This window comes from Scyliorhinus canicula, chromosome 11 (assembly GCF_902713615.1).
Source record: "Scyliorhinus canicula chromosome 11, sScyCan1.1, whole genome shotgun sequence".
In the NCBI taxonomy this organism is placed as follows: domain Eukaryota; kingdom Metazoa; phylum Chordata; class Chondrichthyes; order Carcharhiniformes; family Scyliorhinidae; genus Scyliorhinus; species Scyliorhinus canicula.
Window position 1 is genome coordinate 31,270,990 of NC_052156.1, and position 22,944 is coordinate 31,293,933.

The following is a 22,944-nucleotide window of genomic DNA, read 5'->3' on the forward strand; positions in this document are numbered from 1 at the left end:
CGGACAGTGGCCCAGGCCCGGGATTGAACTCGGGTCCTCAGTACCGCGAGGCAGCAGAGCTAACCACTGCGCCTTCGTGCCTGCCAACCTTAATACTCTTAACTTAATATTTTCAATTTAAAATTTTCAACTGACCTAGTCTCAATAGCTTTTTGGTGAAGAGCTTCAGATTTTTAATATTTCTTTTGTGAAGAAGTGCTTCCTTACATCACCCTAATTGTTCTGGACTTACCCACCACAGAAAATACTTTCCTCTCTACCTGCCCCATCAAATCCTTTAATTAGAGAAAAACCTCAATTAGATCACTCCTTCTACAGTAAAGGGAATATATATTTTCATCAGCGCCAGGATGTCCAAGCATGTGTCTGAATTCAGGTTGTGAATGGCAAAGGCCTTGTTTGCAAGTGAATGGACTGAAGAGAATTGTGGAGGGGTTGTCATCATTCCGCAAGAAATATTTCAAGTTAGCCAGTTAACTCAGAAGTGCAATCCAAACAAAATTGTTTTAAAGAGATGAAGAGGAATGTTGTTTGAAAGTTGTATCTCGTCGAACCTTTCATGAACAGGTCCTGTACCCTCACTCGGGCAATGAAGTACTACTTTGTTCTGTGCAATTCATAATTCATTCATTTGCCTTACGCATTGGCATATAGACCAAAATAAAAGCAACAGTAGGTTTGCATGCTCATTACCTGTTTATCCTGCAGATCTGAGGAGAGCTCATAGCTTTCTGACAGTGATCTGGAGCGCTTGATTGCGTCTTCCTCAGCTTGCTTTCGTAGTATGGAGGTGGAATGTTGAAGCTTAGGCCGCCTAGGCCGCTGCTGACCAGGTGAGGCAGAAAATGATACCAGAGATGAACCATCAAACTGATCAGGGCTGGCAGCAGCGCTATGAGTTATTGGCCCCTGGCTAAAGCTTGATGGGCTGTCGAGAGAGGTGCCAGTCTCACTTCCTGGGGCATCACCCTCCACACTAAAAGGAAGGAAAACAATTCCAATCAGCAAAGGACAGAATTTTTTTGTACCTATTCACAGATCTAAAGATTTCAGTCAGTGATACATACTAAAGTAAACTCTGGATGTATCGAAAGACAGTTGATACAAATGATCACGTGCGTCAGTCTTGTGGTTTTCTGATAATAAAATCGTTCAAAGTACACATTGGCTCGTAAAACCACAGAATGTTCAAATACTCCAAAGGGATCAGGGAAGCCCTTTCAGCTGGATAGTTCTGGTCGAATACCTAAATTCACTCAGCCTCAACCAAACTGGTGATCCTCCTGCTGAAAGCAAAGTTTAAAACTAGCTACATTGTTGCCTTCCATGGTCATCCAACATTTTCTTCTCATCAACGCACGAATCAACAAACAAGTTGAAAAATACACACAACCTCCACATGTGCGGCATTCTTCCCCAGTATCCTTCAAAGGGTCAGTTAAAGATAACAATAATTGATTGTATGCCTCTTTTTGACAACTGAAACAATCCTGTGAAATCAGCAGATAGTGCTGATCTTTCAGTGCTGATCTCACCCTGCAAGTACATTTCTACCATTACTTTCCTGACCTTTGGAGCAATGGCAAAGCAATTATCGTTTATGGTATGCACAAAGGCTTCCAGGATACATTTCAACAAGATATCAGAGACAATTCGGGTTTGTCTCAATAAAATGAATATATTTGCGGATAGAATGCATCTTAAACAAATTTAGAAAAAGGAAGCTGAATTTTTTTTAAAATGAGTCGGATAAAAATCATTCTATGCCAACCAAAGGTGGATTTACAATGAAACATACCATACCTAGGCTCAGGGTCTCGACCAGTGGGGGAAGGAGGGGGGCGGGGGTCCACACTGGCTGCTGTCTGTGGGCGCCAATCAGAGCCTGATAATTCTACATCTGCAGGCAATGCAGAGCGCGTCAGACACTGATTGGTCGAGTCCCCTGAGAGCAAGAAAACAGCCTGGCCCGAACGTTGAGGAGCGCGAGGCAACTAGGCGAGGAGGATGAGGGACATAAGCAGAAGATCCTGGGTGGGATTCTCCAATCCCACAGCAGAGTGTCTACGCCATCATAAACGCCATCGCATTTTACGATGGCGTGAACGGGCCGCTCCCACATCTAATTCTGGCCCCGATAGAAGGCCAGCACGGCGCTGGAGCGGTTTGTGCCGCTCCAGCTACGGATCCCGGCGCGAACTGGGCACTGTGGGATCTGCGCATGCGCAGCTGCGCCGGCACCAATGAGGAAATGCGCAGTGGCGCCGGTGCCAACGTGCTTGAGCGCAGTGGCCTCCTTTAACGCGCCGGCCCCGACGCAACATGGCGTAGGGCTACAGGGGCCAGCGCGTAGGAAAGGAGGCACCCAATCTCAGAGGCTGGCCCGCCGATTGGTGGGTTCTGATCGCGGCCCACGCTACATCGGAGTCCCATCCCAAGGTCAGACCTCCCCCCACCCCCACAGGCCGCCACCCGACCCTTACACGCCGAGGTCCCGCAGGCCCAGAGCAGGTTAGAACGGCGCCGGCAGGACTCGGCTCCTTTCCTATGGCCGCTCAGCCCTTTCGGGCCGGAGAATCGGCGGACCGGCGCCGTGCCAACCACGCCGGCGCCAATTCTCTGCACTGTGGAGAATCGCATGCTGGCATCGGGGCGGCGTGGCCCGTTCACGGGGATTCTCTGGCCCGGTGCAGGGCTGGGAGAATCCCCCCCTTTTGTGGAAAAAGATGCAGCCAGCAGGTCTCTGAACCCAGGGATGAGGTGGTCATGCCAGGCAGACGAGGCAAGACGCGAGGCAGAGGTCACCAGCCTAAGTGAGCCAGTTGGTCAGCAACCGCCGAGCAGTTATGGGATCAGGCAAGGTACGACTCTAGGCAGCCAGGACCGAGGGCAGGCCAGCCAGCAATAGCAAGGAGCTGAATCAAGCTCTATTAAGCATGGGGAGCTGACAAGTGAGGCAGGAGACTGCCTTGAAGAACACAGTCAAGCAAGGTTAGGGAGATTGAGAGAATTTGAAAGTGTGAGCGGAGACAGTGAGGTGATAGGGGGAGGAGAACGTGGGTGGGTGGGGAGGGGGGCTGCTGATAGCCAGACTTTCAGACTTGCACTAAAACAGTGATAAATTGGTATATTTGTGTGGCTTGTACATTTGCATTCTATGGGATGGGGGTTCCCAGAAATGAAGGTAAGCAGGGGACCAACCTCTGATTTCAACGTTACACTTAAAAAAAAATTTTTTTTTTTTTTAAATTCTCCTCCGTTTTCACATTTTCTCCCAAATTTACACCCAACAATAAACAATAATCAGTAACGAATGTAATGTCAATCCTCATATCAAGAACAACAATCCCATCCTCCCACCAAACCACAGGCATTGGCCCGCATGTTAACATAAACAAATGACAAAAAGGAATCAGGAATCACCCATAGTCACCATTAACACATACAGTCCCCCTCCCCACAACACTCCTAGCCCCCAACCCCCTAATGTTCGATGTGATCCAATTCTGGAAAGTGTATAATGACTAACGCCCATGAATTGTGGAACCCGTCCATCCTTCACCTCAGTTCAAATTTGACCCTTTCAAGCATTAAGAATTCCAGCAGGCCCCCCCACCACGCCAGGGCACAGGGTGGAGAGGTTGATCTCCACCCTAACAGGATCCACCTTCGGGCGTTCAACGAGGCGATGGCTACAACATCTGTCTCCGTGCCCATTTCCAACCCCGGCTGGTCTGACACCCCAAATATGACCTCCCGAGGGCCCGGGTCCAGTTTCACGTGCACCAAAGAACAAAGAATGGTACAACACAGGAACAGGCTCTTTGGCCCTCCAAGCCTGCGCCGACCATGTTGCCCGTCTAAACTAAAATCTTCTACACTTCTGGGGTCCATATCCCTCTATTCCCATCCTATTCGTGTATTTGTCAAGATGCCCCTTAAACGTCACTATCGTCCCGGCTTCCACCACCTCCTCCGACAGCGAGTTCCAGGCATCCACTACCCTCTGTGTAAAAAAACTTGACTCGTACATCCCATCTAAACCATGCCCCTCGCAGCTTAAACCTATGCCCCCTAGTAACTGACCCCTCTACCCTGGGAAAAAGTCTCTAACTATCCACCCTGTATATGCCCGTCATAATTTTGTAGACCTCTATCAACAGGGTGGGAGTTCCCAGAAATGAAGGTAAGCAGGGGGCCAACCTCTGTCCCTCAACCTCCGTCATTCCAGTGAGAACCACTTTAGACTAAACACGTCCCTACAGTAATCCTCCATCTTAGACAGGACCAAAACATATGAACGTGGTTTGCGGGGCCTCCCCCGCAACGTTCACTCACATCTTCTACTCTCTCAAAGAGCCGGCTCAACCTCACCCTTAAGGTGCGCTCTATACACCACCTTCAGCTGTATCAGCAACAACTTCGCACACGAGGTGGAGGCATTAACCCTCCTGAGCAGCTCACACCGGAACCCCTCCTCCATACCCTTGCCCAACTCTTCCTCCCACTTTGCCTTGATCCCTTCTAGCGGCACCTTCTCCTCCAAAACAGCCCCGTAAACCAACGTTACATTGTTAAAGCATATATGTTTTCTGAATCGTTCTACAGAAAAAAAACGGAACATGTAGCGGAAAAGTACTTTGATAAATGGTTCCCAAAGTGCATTTTACAACTTTTCATATTTCAACCGGCTAATGGCAGCTTCAAAGTTGGAGCAAAATTAAGAACTGCAGGAATAATAACGAGTGTGCTTTTACATCCTTACTCAACAAGACTATTATTTGGTAGGATCTCCAGCAGAAACACTAATTACAAATAAAATAAAAGCAACAGGTTTTTAATTCCAGACCAAGCAAAAATTCACAATTCAATGCCCTTGAAGAGTTTGTGCCAATTGATAAAACAGTTAAGCAGCAGTAAAGCCCATACTATTCTAAGCAGAAAAAAAATAAGCTGGAAAGTAAGTGCCTTGTGCAATCATTGCAGAATTGGAATTTAAAATGACCTCCCGGTGGCTTTGCTCATGGATAGCCCAGAACCTGGAGGAGAGTTTCTGATGTTTACCACTCTTGTGTGCAAACTACAAAAAAAAACGAGCTTCAAACATACTACTTACCTCGACTTTACAAAACATGCTCAAGATTCTTGGGTCTTAACTACAAATTTTGTCACAGTTATTTACACGATTACAAAAAATATTATTTTTCTACCTCCTATTTTACACTGAGATTTTGCAGTGTGTGCTGAACTAAGTGGTATTGCATTCACTGAGGTTTTCTTCCCTCCATTGACCCTCTAATGACCATCACTCACCACAGTTTGGGAACTGATTCCAATCACAATATCCAAGCTCAGTATCATTGTATCTTAAATATTCTTGTTTGGTTTGACTGGGTAGAGTGGTGGTACTTGTTAGAGGTCCTTGGAAGGTTTGGGTTTGGGGCAAAGTTCGTGGCCTGGGTTTGGTTATTGTAAGCGTCGCATTCCCTGTGGCAAGTGAGAGAATGAACAAGCCAAATTTGGGTTCTTTTGGGCTGTATGAGGGGACAAGCTGGGATGCCGGTCATCACCATTGTTGTTCGTGTTGGCGATTGAGCCTTTGGCAATTGCGCTCTGATCTTTGAATGTGTGGCATTGTAAGAGAGGGTAGAGAGCACAGGGTGTCTTTATACGCTGATGATTTATTGTTGTGTGTGGCGAATCCACTGGAAAGTATGGGGAGTATTATGGACATATAGACATAGGGTTTACAGTGCAGGAGGCCATTCGGCCCATCGAGTCTGCACCGACCCTTGGAAAGAACACCCCACACCTCCATCCCACCCCCGTAACCCAGTAACCCCACCTAATCTTTCTGGGCACTCAGGGCAATTTAGCGTGGCGAATCCACCTAACTTGCACATCTTTGGACTTATTGGGGAAATTTGTGTCTTTTTCCAGGTATAAATTGAATGTTGGGAAAAGTGAGATCTTCCCCGTGAATGCTGTGGGGCTGAGTGCGAATTTGGGGGCCCTGCCGTTTTAAGATGGCTCGGGTTAGATTTTGGTATCGAGGGATTCAGGTGGCACATGACTGGGCTAACATGCATACTTGGAACTTGATGGGTCTGACAGAGGGTTGGGGGGGGGGGGGGGGGGTGATTTCAAAAGATGGGACACCCTGCATTTGAGATTGGCAGGGAAGGTACAGTTGGTAAAGATGAATGTTTTGTCAAGATTCTTTTTTTTGTTTAAATCACTCCCAAAGCCTTTGTTCCAAAGATGGACAAACTGATCTCGGCGTTTGTTTGGGCAGCCAAGATACCGAGGGCTAGTAGGGGCCTATTGAAAAGGCAGTGGCGAGAGGAGAGACTAGTGCTCCCTAATCTGCTGCATTATTATTGGGTGGCAAACGGTGAGATGAGACGATGGTGGTGGTGGAGGTGTTTGGGGGGGGGGGGGGGGGGGGGGGAAAGAGAGAGAGAGAGAGAGAGAGGAGTCAAACTGGGTGCAGCTGGAGGGGGGATCTTGCAGGGAGACGAGTTTGAGAGCTCTGGAAACTGCTCCGTAGCCTTTTTCCTCGGGACGTATACGAGCAGCTCAGTGGTAGAGTCTTCAGTTATGATCTGGAATCAGTTAAGGAGGCACTTTAAATTAGGGCATATGTGGGAACCATGGGTTTGGACCAAGGGGGATGGATGGGATGCATGGGAGGTGTCAGTAGGAAGGAATAGAGAGGGATGGGTCCCATTTGCTGAGGGTAAGTTTGTGGGGTAGGAGGAAATGCAAAATAGGTTTGAATTGTCGACAGGGAGCGAGTTTCGATATTGGCAGGTGTGGAATTTTGCGGGGAAGGAACTGCTTTGATTTCCTTGGCTGCCGAACTATACACTGTTGGAGACGTTGTTGGTCCCAGGTGAATGGGGAAAGGGAAGATTGGGGATATTTATGGATGGTTGGAAGAAAAGGGGCTTGCCCTCGTGGACGGGATCAAGCTGAAGTGGGAGGAAGATTGGGGATCGTGATGGGTATGGGGAAATCTGGAGTGAGAAAATGCATCGAATCAACTCAACCTCCTCCTGTGTGAGAATGAGCCTTATACAGTCTAAGATGGTACATAGGGTTCATATGTCTTGGACCTAGATGAGCGGGTTCTTCCCAGGAGTAGAAGATGTGAGCAAAGGGTGTGGGAGGGGACAGGTGAAACATGTAGCTCTTGGGAGGCGGTGTTTGAGAGTCTGTTGGGGGTTGTGGGAGTCAGGGTAATGCCGGACCCTATGGTGGCCACCTTTGGGGTGCCGGAGGCGCTGGGACTGCAGGAGCATTCCGTGGCCTTCATCTCGGATTGCCCAGCGGCAGATACTACTGAACTGGAGGTTGGGGCTTGCTTGTGAGATTTGTATTAATTTCTTAGGCTGGAGAAGATAAAGTTCACTCTTAAGTGGTCGGAGAAGGAATTTTACATGCGTTGGAGGCCGTTTCTGTCCGTGATTGAGGAATTGTTGTCGCGGGTTTGAACAAACTGTACGTACTTTGTTTTTTTATGCTTTGTTGAGGTGCTTGAATGTGTTTGGATTTTTAATTCTCGTTTGGTTCTGGTGCGAACATCAGTCACTTGGCAAGACAAACTGTTGAACTCAAACAAACATTTTAACTTTTTGCTTCAACTACTCCAGTCTCAAAAGAAATATTTTCTACAGCAGTGAATATTGTAACACTGAAGGAGAATGGAAAGTGCAACTACAATGGTGCAAATGTACAGCGAAAGAAAATACACCATTTTATCTTAAATTAAATCTGTGGGAAGGTCACAAATGCCACATTTATGTCAGGAGTACTTAATATATTCAAAGTGTTCTATGCAATACATGTGAAGCGAACACCCAATACATTTTAATCCTATTCAGTTCAAGGGCTTATATCTAAAGTCATATCCTGATAACAATCCCAAATCATTTCATTCAATACTCGATAATGAATAAACCATGGGTTTATTTAGTCACTTAATGTAAGAAATCAATTATTCAGTAAAGAGTAGACAAGCTTCCCGTTTCACATCAAGCAATGGGATCAGCTGCCTTACAATTACCTCAGTCTTTGTTAAATGTTCTTTGGAAGTAGTAGGGTGGGTGCTTAGGGATAAAAAGTGGAAAAAGAGGTAGAGGCAGAGACAGCAAACAATATTTTTAAAGGTAAAAAAAAACCCTTCATATTTGTAGAGGAGATTAATCAGTGTTACCAAGCCCAAATAAGGGTAGAAATCCACACCTGATTTTGTTTGCCACAAAATTACGCTTCTTAAGCAAACTGGATTTACAAGTATCAGTACAATAGAAGTGTGGGTCTATCTTTAAAAAAGTCTAGAATATAATTAAACAGCAGGGGTAGAAATTTGAGGATGGGAGTGATTGCCGATCACTATCCCGAGATTTGGTGCCTAACGCACAGCGGCTGACTCTCTAACTCCCTCTGTCACTCAATGCTCAGTTGAGCATTGATTAGCAGTGGGGGTTGGGGGGGGGGGCTCAGAGCTCCAACATCTTTGGGGGGGGGGGGGTGAGAGGGTGCCCCAACCCACCCCCCTCTCTACCCGAGATGGGGCAAACTTTAAGTGTCACTTTCCCATCCTTACTACACTCGCCAGTTTAAAAATTGAGACTGGGATGGATCGGGCCTTCAAAAAGGCCAATTAAGGGCCTTGATGGTTGGAGTTTAAGCCCCTGTCCTCCTAAGCTTGAAATCGCATGTAGCTTCTCAGGGGAATCCCATCCATTTAACATTACACATCACACACCTCCGCCCCCCCCCCCCCCCCCCCGCCTCAGAACCCAACTTTGGTGAATGGGGGGGGGGGGGGTGTAAATGTCTGCTCTGCTGGTCCATGGGTACGGTGGCTTTGGCCAAGAAAAGAGTCCAGGCCAACTATCCTGGACATTTGTTCACAATTTACTCTTATGCAATAAGACGGAAAGTTTCTTCTCCCAACACATGGGTATGGCCGTACAGTAGTTTTGGTACTGGAACAACAATAGACACCCTAAACTAGTAAATCCAGAATTGAAATCCAACCTTGGCAGTTGAAAACTTGAATATGGCATGAAAAAAAGTCTACAAATAAAGCCCTGATATCTGTAAAAATTATAACTCACAGTGCTTCGGGAAGGAACCCTGGTTTAACTGCTTATTTGATTCCAGTCCCACATGAAAGTTGTGTCTTCTACTTGTCCTCTTAAGCTACTGTTGAATCAAAACTGTTTGCAGCAGTTTAAGGTGGCCCGGATTTATTTTTTCAGGACAATTGTGGATGAGCAATAAATGCCAGCTTTTCTAATAAATGGCTAACCGGTTAAGTCGATGATTCCAAAAGATATTTTTGCTAACCCATTCATTCAGAGACTCCCACCCCATGCCCAATCCCCTCATTTGAAAGAAAATCAATGGAAAAGAAAATTGGGCATATGTGTAAAATGGTGATTTGCTATGACTCCACTCTGCAGTTCTGGCAAAGACCAACTCCATCCCACTCCCACCCATCCTCTAGAATTTTCCATTGAGAAAATTTTGGTTTGCTCAGTTAACATGATTGCTCGAGATAAAAAGTAGCAAATAGCACAATATCAGTACTACACAACTTAATAAACTTAGAAAGATAAACAAACTATTTGCTGACTCATCCTTATGATTAAGAGGCAACGACTGTCTACTTGCCAAACACAAATTATTTTGAGTCTGGAGAATTTCAAATCCTAGAATAAACCGGGATCATTACACAAGAACATATGAAATAGGAGCAGGGATCGTCCATACTTCCCCGCAAGCCTGCTCTGCCATTTAATATCATGTTTGATCCTGGACTTCAACTCTACTAACCTGCCTGACCCCAAAATCCCTTGATTTCCATATAGCACGGGAATCTACCAATTTCAGTCTTGAATATCATCAATGGCTAAGCACACCACCCTTAAGGGGTAGAGAGTTACAAAATTTCACAACTTCAAAGCGAGATGACTGAGTCATCTCAGTCAGCCCTGCGGAACCCCACTTGCCACCAAGCCAATTTTGTATCCAACTTTCAACATCCCCTCCCCCTCCCCCTGATCCATGGGGTATTATTTCTTTAACCAGTGTCGGTCATCAAATCCAGGAGACCTGTCACTTTCAGACCCATTTGTTTTTTCATTACTTTTTCTTTCAAGTTATTTTAAATTCATCACCCTTACACCAGAATCTCGAGGGGCTGAGAGGCAGTGTTCCCTCTTCCTTCTGGTATGCTTTTATGTCTTATATGGTGAAGACAGGTGCAAAATTTTCTTCTCTGCTATAACTTTGCCTCTCTCAGCCTCAATGTTTACTTTTGATACTCTCTTCCAGTTTATCCTTCTAGAAGCTCTTACAATCTGTTTTTATATTTCTAGCTATTTTACTCTCTTATTCGATTTTCTTCTTGCATCAATCTTTTGGCTATTCTTTGCTGACATCTGAAACTCTCCCAATCACAGACACACCACTCTTCTTGAAAATATTATGAGACTTGTCTTTTACAGTCCTTAGCATCTTCAGTTAGCCACAAATGGATCTTTTTCGATGGAGGTATTTCTCAATGGAACAGATCAATTGAGAATAATGGAATATTACTCTGAATGTTGGCCTTCTACCATCATAGCTTTTAATCAAATTTCCCAATCTACCTTACCCAACAGTTCCCCAATACCTTTGTAATTGGCTTTATTCAAGTTCAATATTCAAGAGTTACCCTTTCCCCCCCAAAGCCCTACAATTGTTTTCCCTTTTCAGATAATGATTTAATTTCCTTCTGAAATCAAGAGCTGGTTTTTAAAGCAGATCAAGGCAGGCCAGCAGCATGGTTCAATTCCCGTACCAGCCTCCCCGAACAGGCGCCGGAATGTGGCGACTCGGGACTTTTCACAGTAACTTCATTGAAGCCTACTTGTGACAATAAGCGATTTTCATTTCATTCCATTTTCATTTCATTTCATCTGCAACTGACTCTGCCTCTATCAAATTTACAGGTGGTGCATTCCAGTTCCCAATCACTCGCTGTATCAAAATGCTTCTTTTGCCAATCATCTTAAAATCCATGCCCTCTGGTCCTCACTCTTTCTACCACTAGCAACAGTTCACTTTATATATTAAAAATTACCTTTTTACTTATTTATTGATTAATACTCCACTCAACAGTACAGCGTTTTATTGGGCAGTCCATAAACTACTGCCACCAAGTTCCCTTCCACTGGTTACATCTTATCTCCACTCATACAGTTTCCTCTTCCCAGCCAAGATCTTTATGCCCTTCTGCCATCTTTCATTATCAGGGCTATCCCACTCCTGCTTTTCTATTGCTTGTCTTTTCAAAATAAGTACCCCAAAGTATTTATTTCCCAATGCTCTGGAGCATCATATGGACTTAAAACATGAACTCGGTTTCTCTATCCCTCCACAAATGCTGCCAGACCTGCTGACTTTTTCCAACCTCGTCTGTTTTTATTTCCCAACCTTGGTCACCATGCAACCGTGTCTCTGAAATAGCTATTAGGTCAAAACCATTTATCTTGATTTGTGTCATTAGTTTTCATATCTTGTTATAAATCCTTCATGTATTTCTATAAAGTGTCTTTAATTTCACCATTTTACTACTCTTCACTGATTCAATCTTATTCAATAATGCATAAATACTGTTCAACTTTTTGGCCATTCTGATCATCTTTATTCAAACCGCGGCATAGCTCTGGTGGTCCCAACGTTTCCCTTAGATTTATAAATTTTCCCTCATTTGAATTCTCCCCACATTATCCTTATTTTAAAACTTTATCTACACAACTTGAATATTACAGTGACAGTTAATTCATGGATATAAATGCTGATAAACACTCCTCAATACACCAAACATCTGGGTATGATATAACTACATAGCATTTTAGGTTCTATAACTGCTCTGTCGACTTCCACAATTAGCAATGGCTGGAATGAATGTCCCCAAGCAATGCCAGAACAAATCAAATAAGAAGTGAAGAAACAACCCCATCTTTCTGTGATTATATTCTGATCCAAAGTGAATAAATCTGTTTTACACTTGTTTTCTCTCCCCAATTTCACCCCTCACTTTCTCGAATGTGCCAATTTCTGCAGAACTAGCTTTCTACATGTAACAACAGCCCCCCCGTACTTTACCAATGCAATCCCTCAACGACAACTGTCTGAAATACTCGATCACTATGCATCACAGCCAAGTCAATCCTGTTCCCCTGCTATTGTCCACAGATGGGACGTTTTACCAGACGTGGTCAGGGAAAGCCAACAGAGGTGGGGACATCAGAATGAGGGAGGAAACAATTTGTCAATGATGTTGCAGTCAGCTGAAGTCGACCAACTCCCTTCATTGCAGTGGTCAACTAATTTAGCGTAGAACACAGTTCCTTCTAGTCACTTTTACACTTGGATGATGCATGCATTTATCCGCTTGCACATTACCAGAATACTTCTGGTGGATAAACAAACCACTTCCATTTATATAGTGCCTTCAGTAAAACATTCTACGGTGTTACGATGAAAATGCGAAAGGCAAAACATTCCTTTTTCTTTTTGATTCTGTAAGCTGGTCCATTTACATGCTATGAAACTGCACAATTCCCTTTTCAACAAGGGGTTTAATCGTTCAAATCTCATACCAACACTTAGTTAGGGTCATGGTTTCAAATTGAATAAATAAGTATATGAATCCTTCAGTGGTGTATGGCCTATACTTAAAGGTCATTTTGCATTTGACTAATTATGCAGAATTGCCAGATTTATACAAAATGCATTCGTCAATCATGAAAAGGCAACTGTGATCAGTCTCCCAAGCAATGAAGCGTGGTCTGACTGTCAAATGTCATTGTTCCAGAAAAATATGAACCCTAATGCTTTTAACTATTCGCAAGCTAGCTTGTACAAATAATTGGGAAAAATTGAAAATGTAAATATGTTAATATCAGAAAATAAGTAGTGTATAACAAAGTTTCTGTTCTAATGCATCAATGCACTGCAACCAAAGCAGGAGTAATGGAACACATAGCAGAGCAATATGAGGAAATGCTCTGACTTCTAAAACAGTATTAATAAAACCCATTCTCACCTGCTGAACCTGCGGAGCGTACTGAACATGGTGCAGATTAACACTTGGTTCACCTAGATTCACTATCAAATGATACAACATTTGATAATCCAAAAGCCAGATGAATCAGTGTCTGAGACTGTGCCAAAACGGAAAGCTTTTCGACTCCATTCTGATACTTAAAAATGCCAACCTGCCTCGGATCTTGTTAAAGATGAGTGTAAGAGTGCCGCTTAAACAATTTGCGAATGGATTGATCTTTTCCACAGCTGAGACAAGTGAATACAATACAGTAAGTGTTCTAATGTTATTTCTTGCTGCTTCTTTCATTGCAAGCCCTAGTCTTCAGCTGTTCAGAACCACCAATCAGAAAGGAGTGCGACATAGGATGACATAGCCTGCAGATAAAATCCAGTTTTTTTTAATGTTTATGCTTCACAGGAAATCAAGCACATCCTGCTATTTCCATTGCTGTTTCCCTTATGATGGGTTTCATTTTCTGCTTGATTCATTTTACTTTCTGAATAGATATAATAGTAGCTTAAAAAAGGAACCTCTGCGGTATTAGCATTTTAATCAGAGTAAATGCTGCCAATGTATAAAATGCTGCCATTGTATAAATAGTCAGAATATCCACAGAATTTCAAAAATATTTTTGATGAGAGAATATTGATACACCAATGCCAACATTATCCTTATTGAATTATGATTGCTTTTGCATCTAAACATCAGTCTGAGCCTATTGGGCTCCACAACAGAGTCCAACCTGCGAGATTTTCTCTGTAGTGTTAACTGAATGAGCAACACGAGCCCCATTTTTCCTTTAGTCGTCAAACAGTAGAGTACCGATGTGTTATATTCCAAATGATTTCTGTCGTACAGATTTCTAAGAAATGCATTGCAATATCCTGCTTCTTGACATTCACATGAAGTGTGCATTACTATTGAGTCCTGTCTGCAGTGGTTAACAATCGAAAATCTGGGAGTGGGCTGTTTATATTACAGCACGAGGCGCCATACTTCTCTTCTGCAAGAGATAAATGTTCATGTGATTAGGAGGATGATCCTGCATGGTCATTCAGTTGAAAATAATCAGAAGTGAAATTCAAACCCAAAGGAAAAACACGTGGAGGAAATGGAAGGGAAAACCTGGAAATGAACTGAAGGACTCAGTGCAGCTCTGTTCCTGAAGCAATTCATTGAAATATGTGATTACATTCCTCCAAGTGCATAGAATCCAGCAGATCTGATTGCTGAAGATTGCACCCAACAAGGCAAATTCAGATCTACAGCCGTGAAAAGCCTAATAAACAAAAGTGGTACTAATAATGCTTTAAAATGGTTTAAAACAAATACTTGTACAGCTGCACAAAGTCAAATAGATGGACTTCATAAAACCAAATTACACTCGAGCATTGAGGACCACAAGAAGCAAAAATAATCACATATCATAAAGCAAACAATCTTCTTTACTGGCAAGGAGCAAGATGCAACCACTACATATATTAACTGCTGCGCTGCTGTCTGCATAGATATATCAACCTGCATAGCAGTCTCATTGCTGAACTGATGAAAGTAGACCATTAATAGCGAACACTGGAGTGTGACCTCTCAAATAGCAAAACATCATTCAGTTTCCTTCAGCCCAGAAAATAATTTGAAAACCTTAATCTGATAAATATTTCTCAATATCTGAACATAATCCTGCTTTCCTGAATGAATCAGAAGCATCTATTATTGAATTTATAGAATGTCTTTGACTGATTGTGTACTTGAAAGCTCCTTCACAAAATCTGCAAATCTAATATGCCACAAATCAGAAAAGTGCTTTAGCTTAGAAATCCCCTAGGTGCTCTAAATGTAATTTATGCACATTCAGCTTTGACGGAAAAGGTCTTTCGAAGCCACAATTCATTTTATGGTGCTTTATCAACCCAAGTACAAATTCGCAATACAACTTGCCGTGACAATTTAGAAAGATGCATTTTTCCGTGACATTCAAGAATCGTTCTGCGTACAGAAATGGTGCACAAAAGTATCTTGCAAAGCATGCATGATCAGTGTTGCATTACCAAGTGCCAATTAATTTCACTTCTTGTAGATTATAACCTGGGTTTTCAATACAGTCAAATATACTGCAAAAAAGTAAGTACGGACATGTTGGAAACTATTTGCACAAAACAATCCAGTCGAGCGTTTCCCACCCATTTGCCATACTGCAGAAAAATATTTGAAAGATAACTGCAATCAATCATATTTCAATTGATATTACTGTACTGCTGACTTAGCAGTAGAAGGTAACAGTGCTCATCTTGTAGGTGGCTGTAAAATGCATTGAACTGTCCAGCTATAATTAAAATTACATATACCTTTTAACAATAAAGCATCTACTTACAAATACTTTTTCAATAAAGGTTTAACATTAAAAACAAAAGTTTTGCTAATCATTCTAATCCTAGGTGTGCAGTTTAATTTACAATAATGAAATAACATAGAATACATGCTTACCTACTATCCAATTCAAGCTCCAGGAAAGACTGGGTTCTTTCAGATGTACAATGTAAACACCACATGGCTATAACAGTAAGTGGAAGGGGAGGGGGTGTCCAATGTGTTAACAAAACTCCAGTTCAGGTAAGCATTGTAAAACAATGAGGGCGTGACGTGCATATGTGGCAAAACCATGAGCGCTCCAACAGAACCCAGGAGACTCGAGCAGCTCAGTATCTAATATCCTTTTGGCTTCAGAAGAAAATGAAATTCAACAGTGTATGGCGAGGAGGCGATTGGCCTGTTTGGGAGTGGTTGATTGATCTAGTTAATCAACCTGATTTGTTAAAAGCTTTTCCCAGGGAGCTATTTACCACTGGAAGGCAATGCTGTAATCATATTTGATGCAGATTGTCAGTGCAAACAGCAATACAACTGGGAGTTGGTCCATGTGATGTTGTGTAGGCAGCTCTATTAATAGACGTTTTCAGACAGATAAATGTTCGAGCCTGTCTTTACCAATTTATTGATACCGATCAGCTTTGTGCAACTATGGCAGCCTGCAGTTGAAGGAGGTGGGTCTCCTTATCCTCAAGGTTTGTTAACTCTTTCAGGAATGCACAAACTGGACTTGTAATCACATTTCTGAAGGTTTAAATTGCTTACTCTCCTGCATTCAAACTTCAATCCACTGATTTTAAGGGAAATCATACAAGTAACAAAGAAAAGCTATGAACAGTTCCTCAAAGAGTTACTGCCTTCATGACAAAACTAAATAAACCACTTTCTCTCGTGTGAAGTTTCTACAGCATAATAGCATTTTTTATGTTCCTTTATGGGATGTGAACGTCGCTGGCCAAGCCAGCATGTAGTACACATTCCTAATTGCCCTTGAGAAGGTGATGGTCTTCAAGAACTGCTGCAGTCCATCTAGTGTAGGTGCACCCTCAGCGCTATTTGGGAGTTCCAGGATTTTGATCCAGCGACAGTGAAGGAACGGTGATATATTTCCAAGTCAGCTGGTGATGCATTTTGAACCAATTCACTTTGCGACAGCATTTTGTAAGGTTTTGCACCTAATGGGTTAGGTTTCATTACAGGCACGATGGACTGAATGGTCTCTTTTTATGCTCCATCATTCTCTGATTTGATGAAGCTGGTGCACTTTTTAAACTAAGGTCTCATAAGTCTTCAGTATCATTTTGAGCATTGCATCCACAACTGCTCAAGTCTAATCCAAACATTTCCAAACTACAAAACACAGTTCAGCATTTTTGTTTAAAGGAACAACCAAATTATATAGAACAAAAATCGTCTCTAATTGTAGGCCTATCAAATCTTGTTTTCTGGGTCAACTTGCTGTCTGAATCAAGCAAAAGGCCATCATGTTTAAGTCTCCATGCTAATTAGGAAGCAGATCAGTGGAGTATCTGCTTGTTTTTGAGAAAATAGATCTGTGGAGTTTCTGCTTGTTTTTGAGGAAGCAGAGTTTCTGCTTTTGTTGCTATGGAGTGCATATGGAGTCCACTTACTGAGTGAGCTATTGCTTAGGGGCTCCTCGTATACAAGGGGACTATTAAAGCTACACAGCTTACCAGTATAGTTCTGGCAAGCTTTCAACTGTCTGTTCAGCTAGGATGGCTCCATCAATTATTGGCTTACAGTATCGCCCAAGTTGATTTGGAAGAATCCTGGGATCCCTGGAATTCCCTCATACTCTGCCTGGTAGAGGTTTCAACTTACCAAATCATCAGACTGCCTTGATTCTGAACCTTCATCATCAGCTTCGAGCTAACTCAATCCATTAACCTAATTTCCATGAAAGATATTCATTACACAATTGAAGACACGTTTCAGTCCTCAAACTGGTTTGCAGTGGCTTCACATAAATGGCCTGGTCAGAGCACAACTCTAAACTTGTTATGGAGACTATAACTGAACCAGTTTTATAGAAAAATGCGTCTGCCATCACAATATGGGCATTAACTGTGATGTTTCCAGGTAATACCTGAAACAGGCAGATTCAAAAGTTTCTGGTTGCCACACTACAAAATAAATGTATAAAGCACTTGGAAAAAATGCAAAAACAATGTCCAAAAGTGACACCAGAGGAAAGAGGGTACAACTATCGAGAGAGAGAGAGAGAGAAAGAGAGAGAGAGTGTGTGTGTGTGCGCGAGAGAGAGAGAGAGAGAGAGAGAAAGAGAGATTAGGCTAGGGTTCTTTTCTCTGGAAAAGAAAACGCCGTGAAGTGATATGACGAAGGTCTTTAAAAATCACATGATAGGAAGATATTTCTACTTGTGGGAGAATCCAAAACCAAAACCAGAAGCCAGTTATAGTCTCCATAACAAGTTTGGGCAGCTCGGTAGCATAGTGGTTAGCACAGTTGCTTCACAGCTCCACGGTCCCAGGTTCAATTCCCCACCGGGTCACTGTCTGTGTGGAGACTGCACGTTCTCCCAGTGTCAGTGTGGATTTCCTCCGGGTGCTCTGGTTTCCTCCCACAGTCCAAAGATGTGCGGGTTAGGTGGATTGGCCATGCTAAATTGCCCTTAGTGTCTAAAACATGTTAAGTGCACGTTACTGGGTTATGGGGTTAGGGTAGATACGTGGGCTTCAGTAGGGTGTTCTTTGTAAGCGCCGGTGCAGACTCGATGGGCCGAATGGTCTCATTCTGTACTGTAAATTCTATAAATATATAAGATAGTCACTATTAAACCCAGGAGAAACTACTTTGCTCAGCGTGGAGCTTACTGATTGATGGTGAGACAAATAGCATAGATGCATGTAAGGGGACGCTAGAGAAGAACATAAAGGTGAAACAAATAGAAGGATATGTCGATAGGGTGAATGGAAGGAGTTTTGCGTGCAGCATTCGGCACAGATCTGTTGGGCCAAGTTATCTAATCACGTGCTGCAGAATTCTATGCAGCTCCGTGTAAAATGGCTCCCACAGTATTGCGAAGAATTAGTTCACACATCTGATATACGGGTGAAGTGTACATCGTGGTAAATTATCACATTTGACAATGTAATTTTCTGGTCAATTACTCCGCAGTAGCAGTACAAGATTCTGCAAAGGCAATTTTTTTTTATTTTTAATAAAGATACAAGAATTCTTAAAGAGAAAAATTACATGGTGTGAAGAGAGTCAAAAAAAAACATGTGACTTTTCTCATCAGTCCAACTACAGTGATGACACCATGTTTTGGAATTTCAGACAATGCTTTCACAGGAGTGCCTTGATGTAATTTATGGTGCCAAAACTGGGTTGCTGAAGTTGGACAAGGTTTAAATTGTTCTTCTAGCGGGGATCTGGGCAAGCATTCAAAGACAACAAACAACAATTTGACATGTTAGTTATTCACACTCAACATAACAATGCTATTCCTTTGGACTCAGCTACTGTCACTAGGTTGCTTGATTTTGTTCTGGAGGACTAAAAGCTGACACTGGCGAGAGAAAGAACTGATTGTGCATAGTCAAATCAGCTCCTTGCATGATTATTGGAATAAATCATTCTGTGGGGAGTTGCAAATTTCAAAAGTAAGATTGTCAACGTAACTATACAGAACTTACTTTTCCTTGACTAAGATAGAGGAATCATAAAATTCACAGTGCAAGAGATTGTCATTTGGCTCATCAAGTCTGCACTGGCCCTTGGAAAGAGCACCCTACCCAAGCCCATGTCTTCACCCTAACCCCATAACCCCACCTAACCTGCACATCTTTGGACTGTGGGAGTAAACCGGAGCACCCGGAGGAAACCCACACAGAGACAGAGGGAAATAGTGCAAACTCCACACAAGACAGTCACCCGAGGCAGGAATTGAACCTGGGACCCTGAAGCTGTGCTAACTACTGTGCCACCGTATATCAAGAATCATTTCAGAAGGAGCAAAAGGAAAAGTCAGCAAACTCAACTAAGTGTGCAGGACAGCTTATTAAATAATAATTTTATCTATAAATCTACACCAGTATTTTATCTAGTTGCAAAATGTTCACTGAATATCGCAGGTCACTTTTTCATTCGAGTTTATTCCTTTTTTCAGTCCCTCTTGCATATGGCTGTGTGGAGTTTGTACTTTCTCCCCATGTCTGCATGGGTTTTCTCCGGGTGCTGCAGCCTCCGCCCACAGTATAAAGATGTGCAGGTTAGATTAGGTTATGGGGTTACAGAGATAGGGTGGGGTAAGTGGGCCTAGGTAGGTTTCAGAGGGCTGGTGCAGACTCGATGGGCCAAATGGCCTCCTTCTGCACTGTAAGGATTTTATGTCCTGTACTCCAGCTAAGGTCTCACCAATGCCCTGTACAGTTATAGCAAGACTTCCCTACTTATGTACTCCCCTTGCAATGAAGGCAAACCTTTCATCAGCCTTCCTAATTCCTTGCTGTACCTGCATGCGACCTCTCTGTGATTCATCTACGTGGACACCCAGATCCTCCTGCACTGCAGCATTTTGTGGTCGCGCTCCATTGAAATAATATTGTGCTTTTCTAATCTTCTTGCAAAAGTGGACGAGTTAACATTTTCCCACATTATACACCACCTGCCAACTCTTTGCCCACACATTTAACCTATCTATATCCATTATCAAAATCTTTGCATCTACTTTACAACATGCTGTCCTACCCATCTTTGTCCCATCAGCAAATGCGGTTACAATAAAGTCAGTCCCTTCATCCAAGTCATTAATATAGATTGTAAATAGTGGAAGCAGTAGAAGTAAATCCGTGTGACACATGCTACTAGTTACAGTTTGCCGACATGCAAAAGACACATGTATTCTGACTGTTACTTGGCTAATCCTCGATCCAGGCTAATACATACACCAACACCACATGGTCTTATCTTGTGCAGTAACCTTTTATCTTGCACCTTTTTCAATGTCTTTTGGAAATCCAGATACCATAGGTGCAGGCATATTAAGATGACCTTCGAAGCCTCAAAAAATCCCTCCAAACACAGGGGACAACTTACAGCGAGTACAGAAGTAAACCACCGGTGTGGGTGGTCACTATTTTGAGATATCATCAGCTATCAGATATCTGACACAGAGCGCTCGTGTCTTAAAATCTGGTACATCATTGCAAGACAGCCCATTTCACTTGCTTGGTGCTGTGTGCCTGGCACTGGTAAGTAAAACGCACCTATGGAGTGAAAAATGCGAGCTAGCATGTCATGGCTCAAAGGAGCGGGGGGCAGGGCAGGGTGTCAACTATGTACAAAACATGATGTTCGGGGATGAAAAAATTGTGTCATTTCAGACACCGGGTTGACTTTTATGCCTAAACCACATCAAATGGTTCCCTTTTGTTTAGCCTTCTTGTTACATTCTCAAAACTCCCAACAGATTGGCCTACTCCTCCTTTTACTGTTTGTATGCCTATAGAATACATTTGGATGAAACCAGAAAATATTGAAGCTACCCAGTATCCCAGGCAGCATTGGTGGAGATAGAAACAGAGCTAATATTTCAGGTCATGACCTTTCATCAGAAGAGGTGGACAAGGGGAGGGGCCAAGGGAAATAAAGAGGGGAAGGTGAAACGCAATGTGAGGGAAAGAGGACATGTGGAAGAGGCGTCAAGAAGCTGGTAGGTACAGCGAGCTAATAATTTCCTTTTTTGACAGAAATACGTCATCAACAGGAAAAATCAATTGTCCTGCAACAAACTGCTCATAACAGGCATACTCGATATTTGTCTCAGCAATCTAAAACCAGAATAATAACCACATTTCCATCTGTTATTACTAAATCGGTAATTCTTAGCAAAGAAAAATTTTTTTTTTTTTTTATATAAATTTAGATTACCCAATTATTTTTTCCAATTAAGGGGCAAGTTAGCGTGGCCAATCCACCTACTCTGCACATTTTTGGGTTGTGGGGGCAAAACCCACGCAGACACGGGGAGAATGTGCAAACTCCACACGGACAGTGACCCAGAGCCGGGATCGAACCTGGGACCTCAGCGCCGTGAGGCGGTTGTGCTAACCACTAGGCCACCGTGCTGCCCTAGCAAAGAAAAAAAAAAGACCACCTCGAGGTCAAGATGAAAACAAATGAAAAGACCTGCGTTGCAAGACTTTTAACGCAAATTATTTTTAAAAATAAATTCTACGTCAAAAAAAGATCACACATCAACCTGATCTGGAGCTTGTAGTGAACGCAGACAAAGATATTGGCTAAAATAAGTTTTAAAAATGCATATGGCCTGAATTTTCAGAACAAATTGCCTCCTCTCACATTTGACCTTTGTAAAACCTGATTATTGATAAGCTGAAAAGTAAATGTTACAACACATGCATGGCCACTAACGAAACTTCAGTTACAATTACTTATTAACTTTAAGCTATTGACGGGGAATTATCTCATATAGAACAAAGAAAAGTACAGCGCAGGAACAGGCCCTTCGGCCCTCTAAGCCTGTGTCGAGCATGATGCCCTAACTAAAAATCCCTTCTGCCCTTACTCAGTCCGTATCCCTCTATTTCCTCCCTTTCATCTACCCATTCTGATGCCTCTTAATGTTGTTTGTGTGCCTGCTTCCACCACATCCTCTGGCAGTGCGTTTCAGACATCCACCACTCTGCGCGAAAAACTTACCCCGCACAGCTCCCTTAACTTTTCTCTCTCACCTTGAACCTGTGCCCTCTCATAGTTGACACTTCCACCCTTGGAAAAAGCCTCTGACTATCCACCCTGTCTATGCCTCTCATAATTTCGGAGACCTCTATCAGGTCTCCCCTCAGCCTCATTCTTTCCAGTGAAAACAATCCTACTTTATTCAACCTCTTCTCATAGCTAACACCCTAGAGATCAGGCACACAATACTCAAAATGCAGCCTAACCAAGGTTTTATATAGCTGCAACATGATTTCCCAACTCCTGTACTCAATGCCCCGGCTGATGAAGGCAAGCGTGCCATATGCCTTCTTAATCACCTCAGCCACTTGTGTTGCCACTTTTAGGGAACTGTGGATCTGCACACCCAGATCCCACAGTATATTAATGCTCCTAAGGGTACTGCCATTTACAGTATAATTCATACCTAGATTTGATCCTCCAAATGCATCACCTCACATTTGTCCAGATTAAACTCCATCTGCCATTTCTGTGCCCAAGTCTCCATTGTATCTATATCCTGTGGTATCCTCTGACAATCCTCAGCACTATCCGCAATCTTAGTGTCATTCGCAAACTTACTAACCTGACCACCCATATTTTCCTCCAGGTCATTTATATATACTACAAACAACAGAGGCCCCAGCACTGATCCGTGCGGAACACAACTAGCTACAGATCTCCATTCTGAAAAACATCCTTCCACTGCTACTCTCTGTCTTCTATAACCAAGCCAG

General features: G+C 42.9%; 1 protein-coding gene across 7 annotated transcripts in view; it reads right to left on the bottom strand.

Annotated features, from left to right (window-relative positions):
- iqsec1b (IQ motif and Sec7 domain ArfGEF 1b) overlaps nt 1–22,944 on the bottom strand; it is a 577,194-nt gene that overhangs the window by 83,535 nt on the left and 470,715 nt on the right. For 5 of the 7 annotated variants that reach the window (XM_038812711.1, XM_038812710.1, XM_038812715.1 and 2 more), the window contains one exon: nt 694–976. In XM_038812711.1, coding sequence (XP_038668639.1) covers nt 694–976 — 283 coding nt within the window. Of the gene's footprint in view, nt 1–693; nt 977–13,111; nt 13,457–15,598; nt 15,827–22,944 lie in introns of those variants that run through there. The other 2 variants (XM_038812712.1, XM_038812714.1) reach the window with 2 other exon arrangements.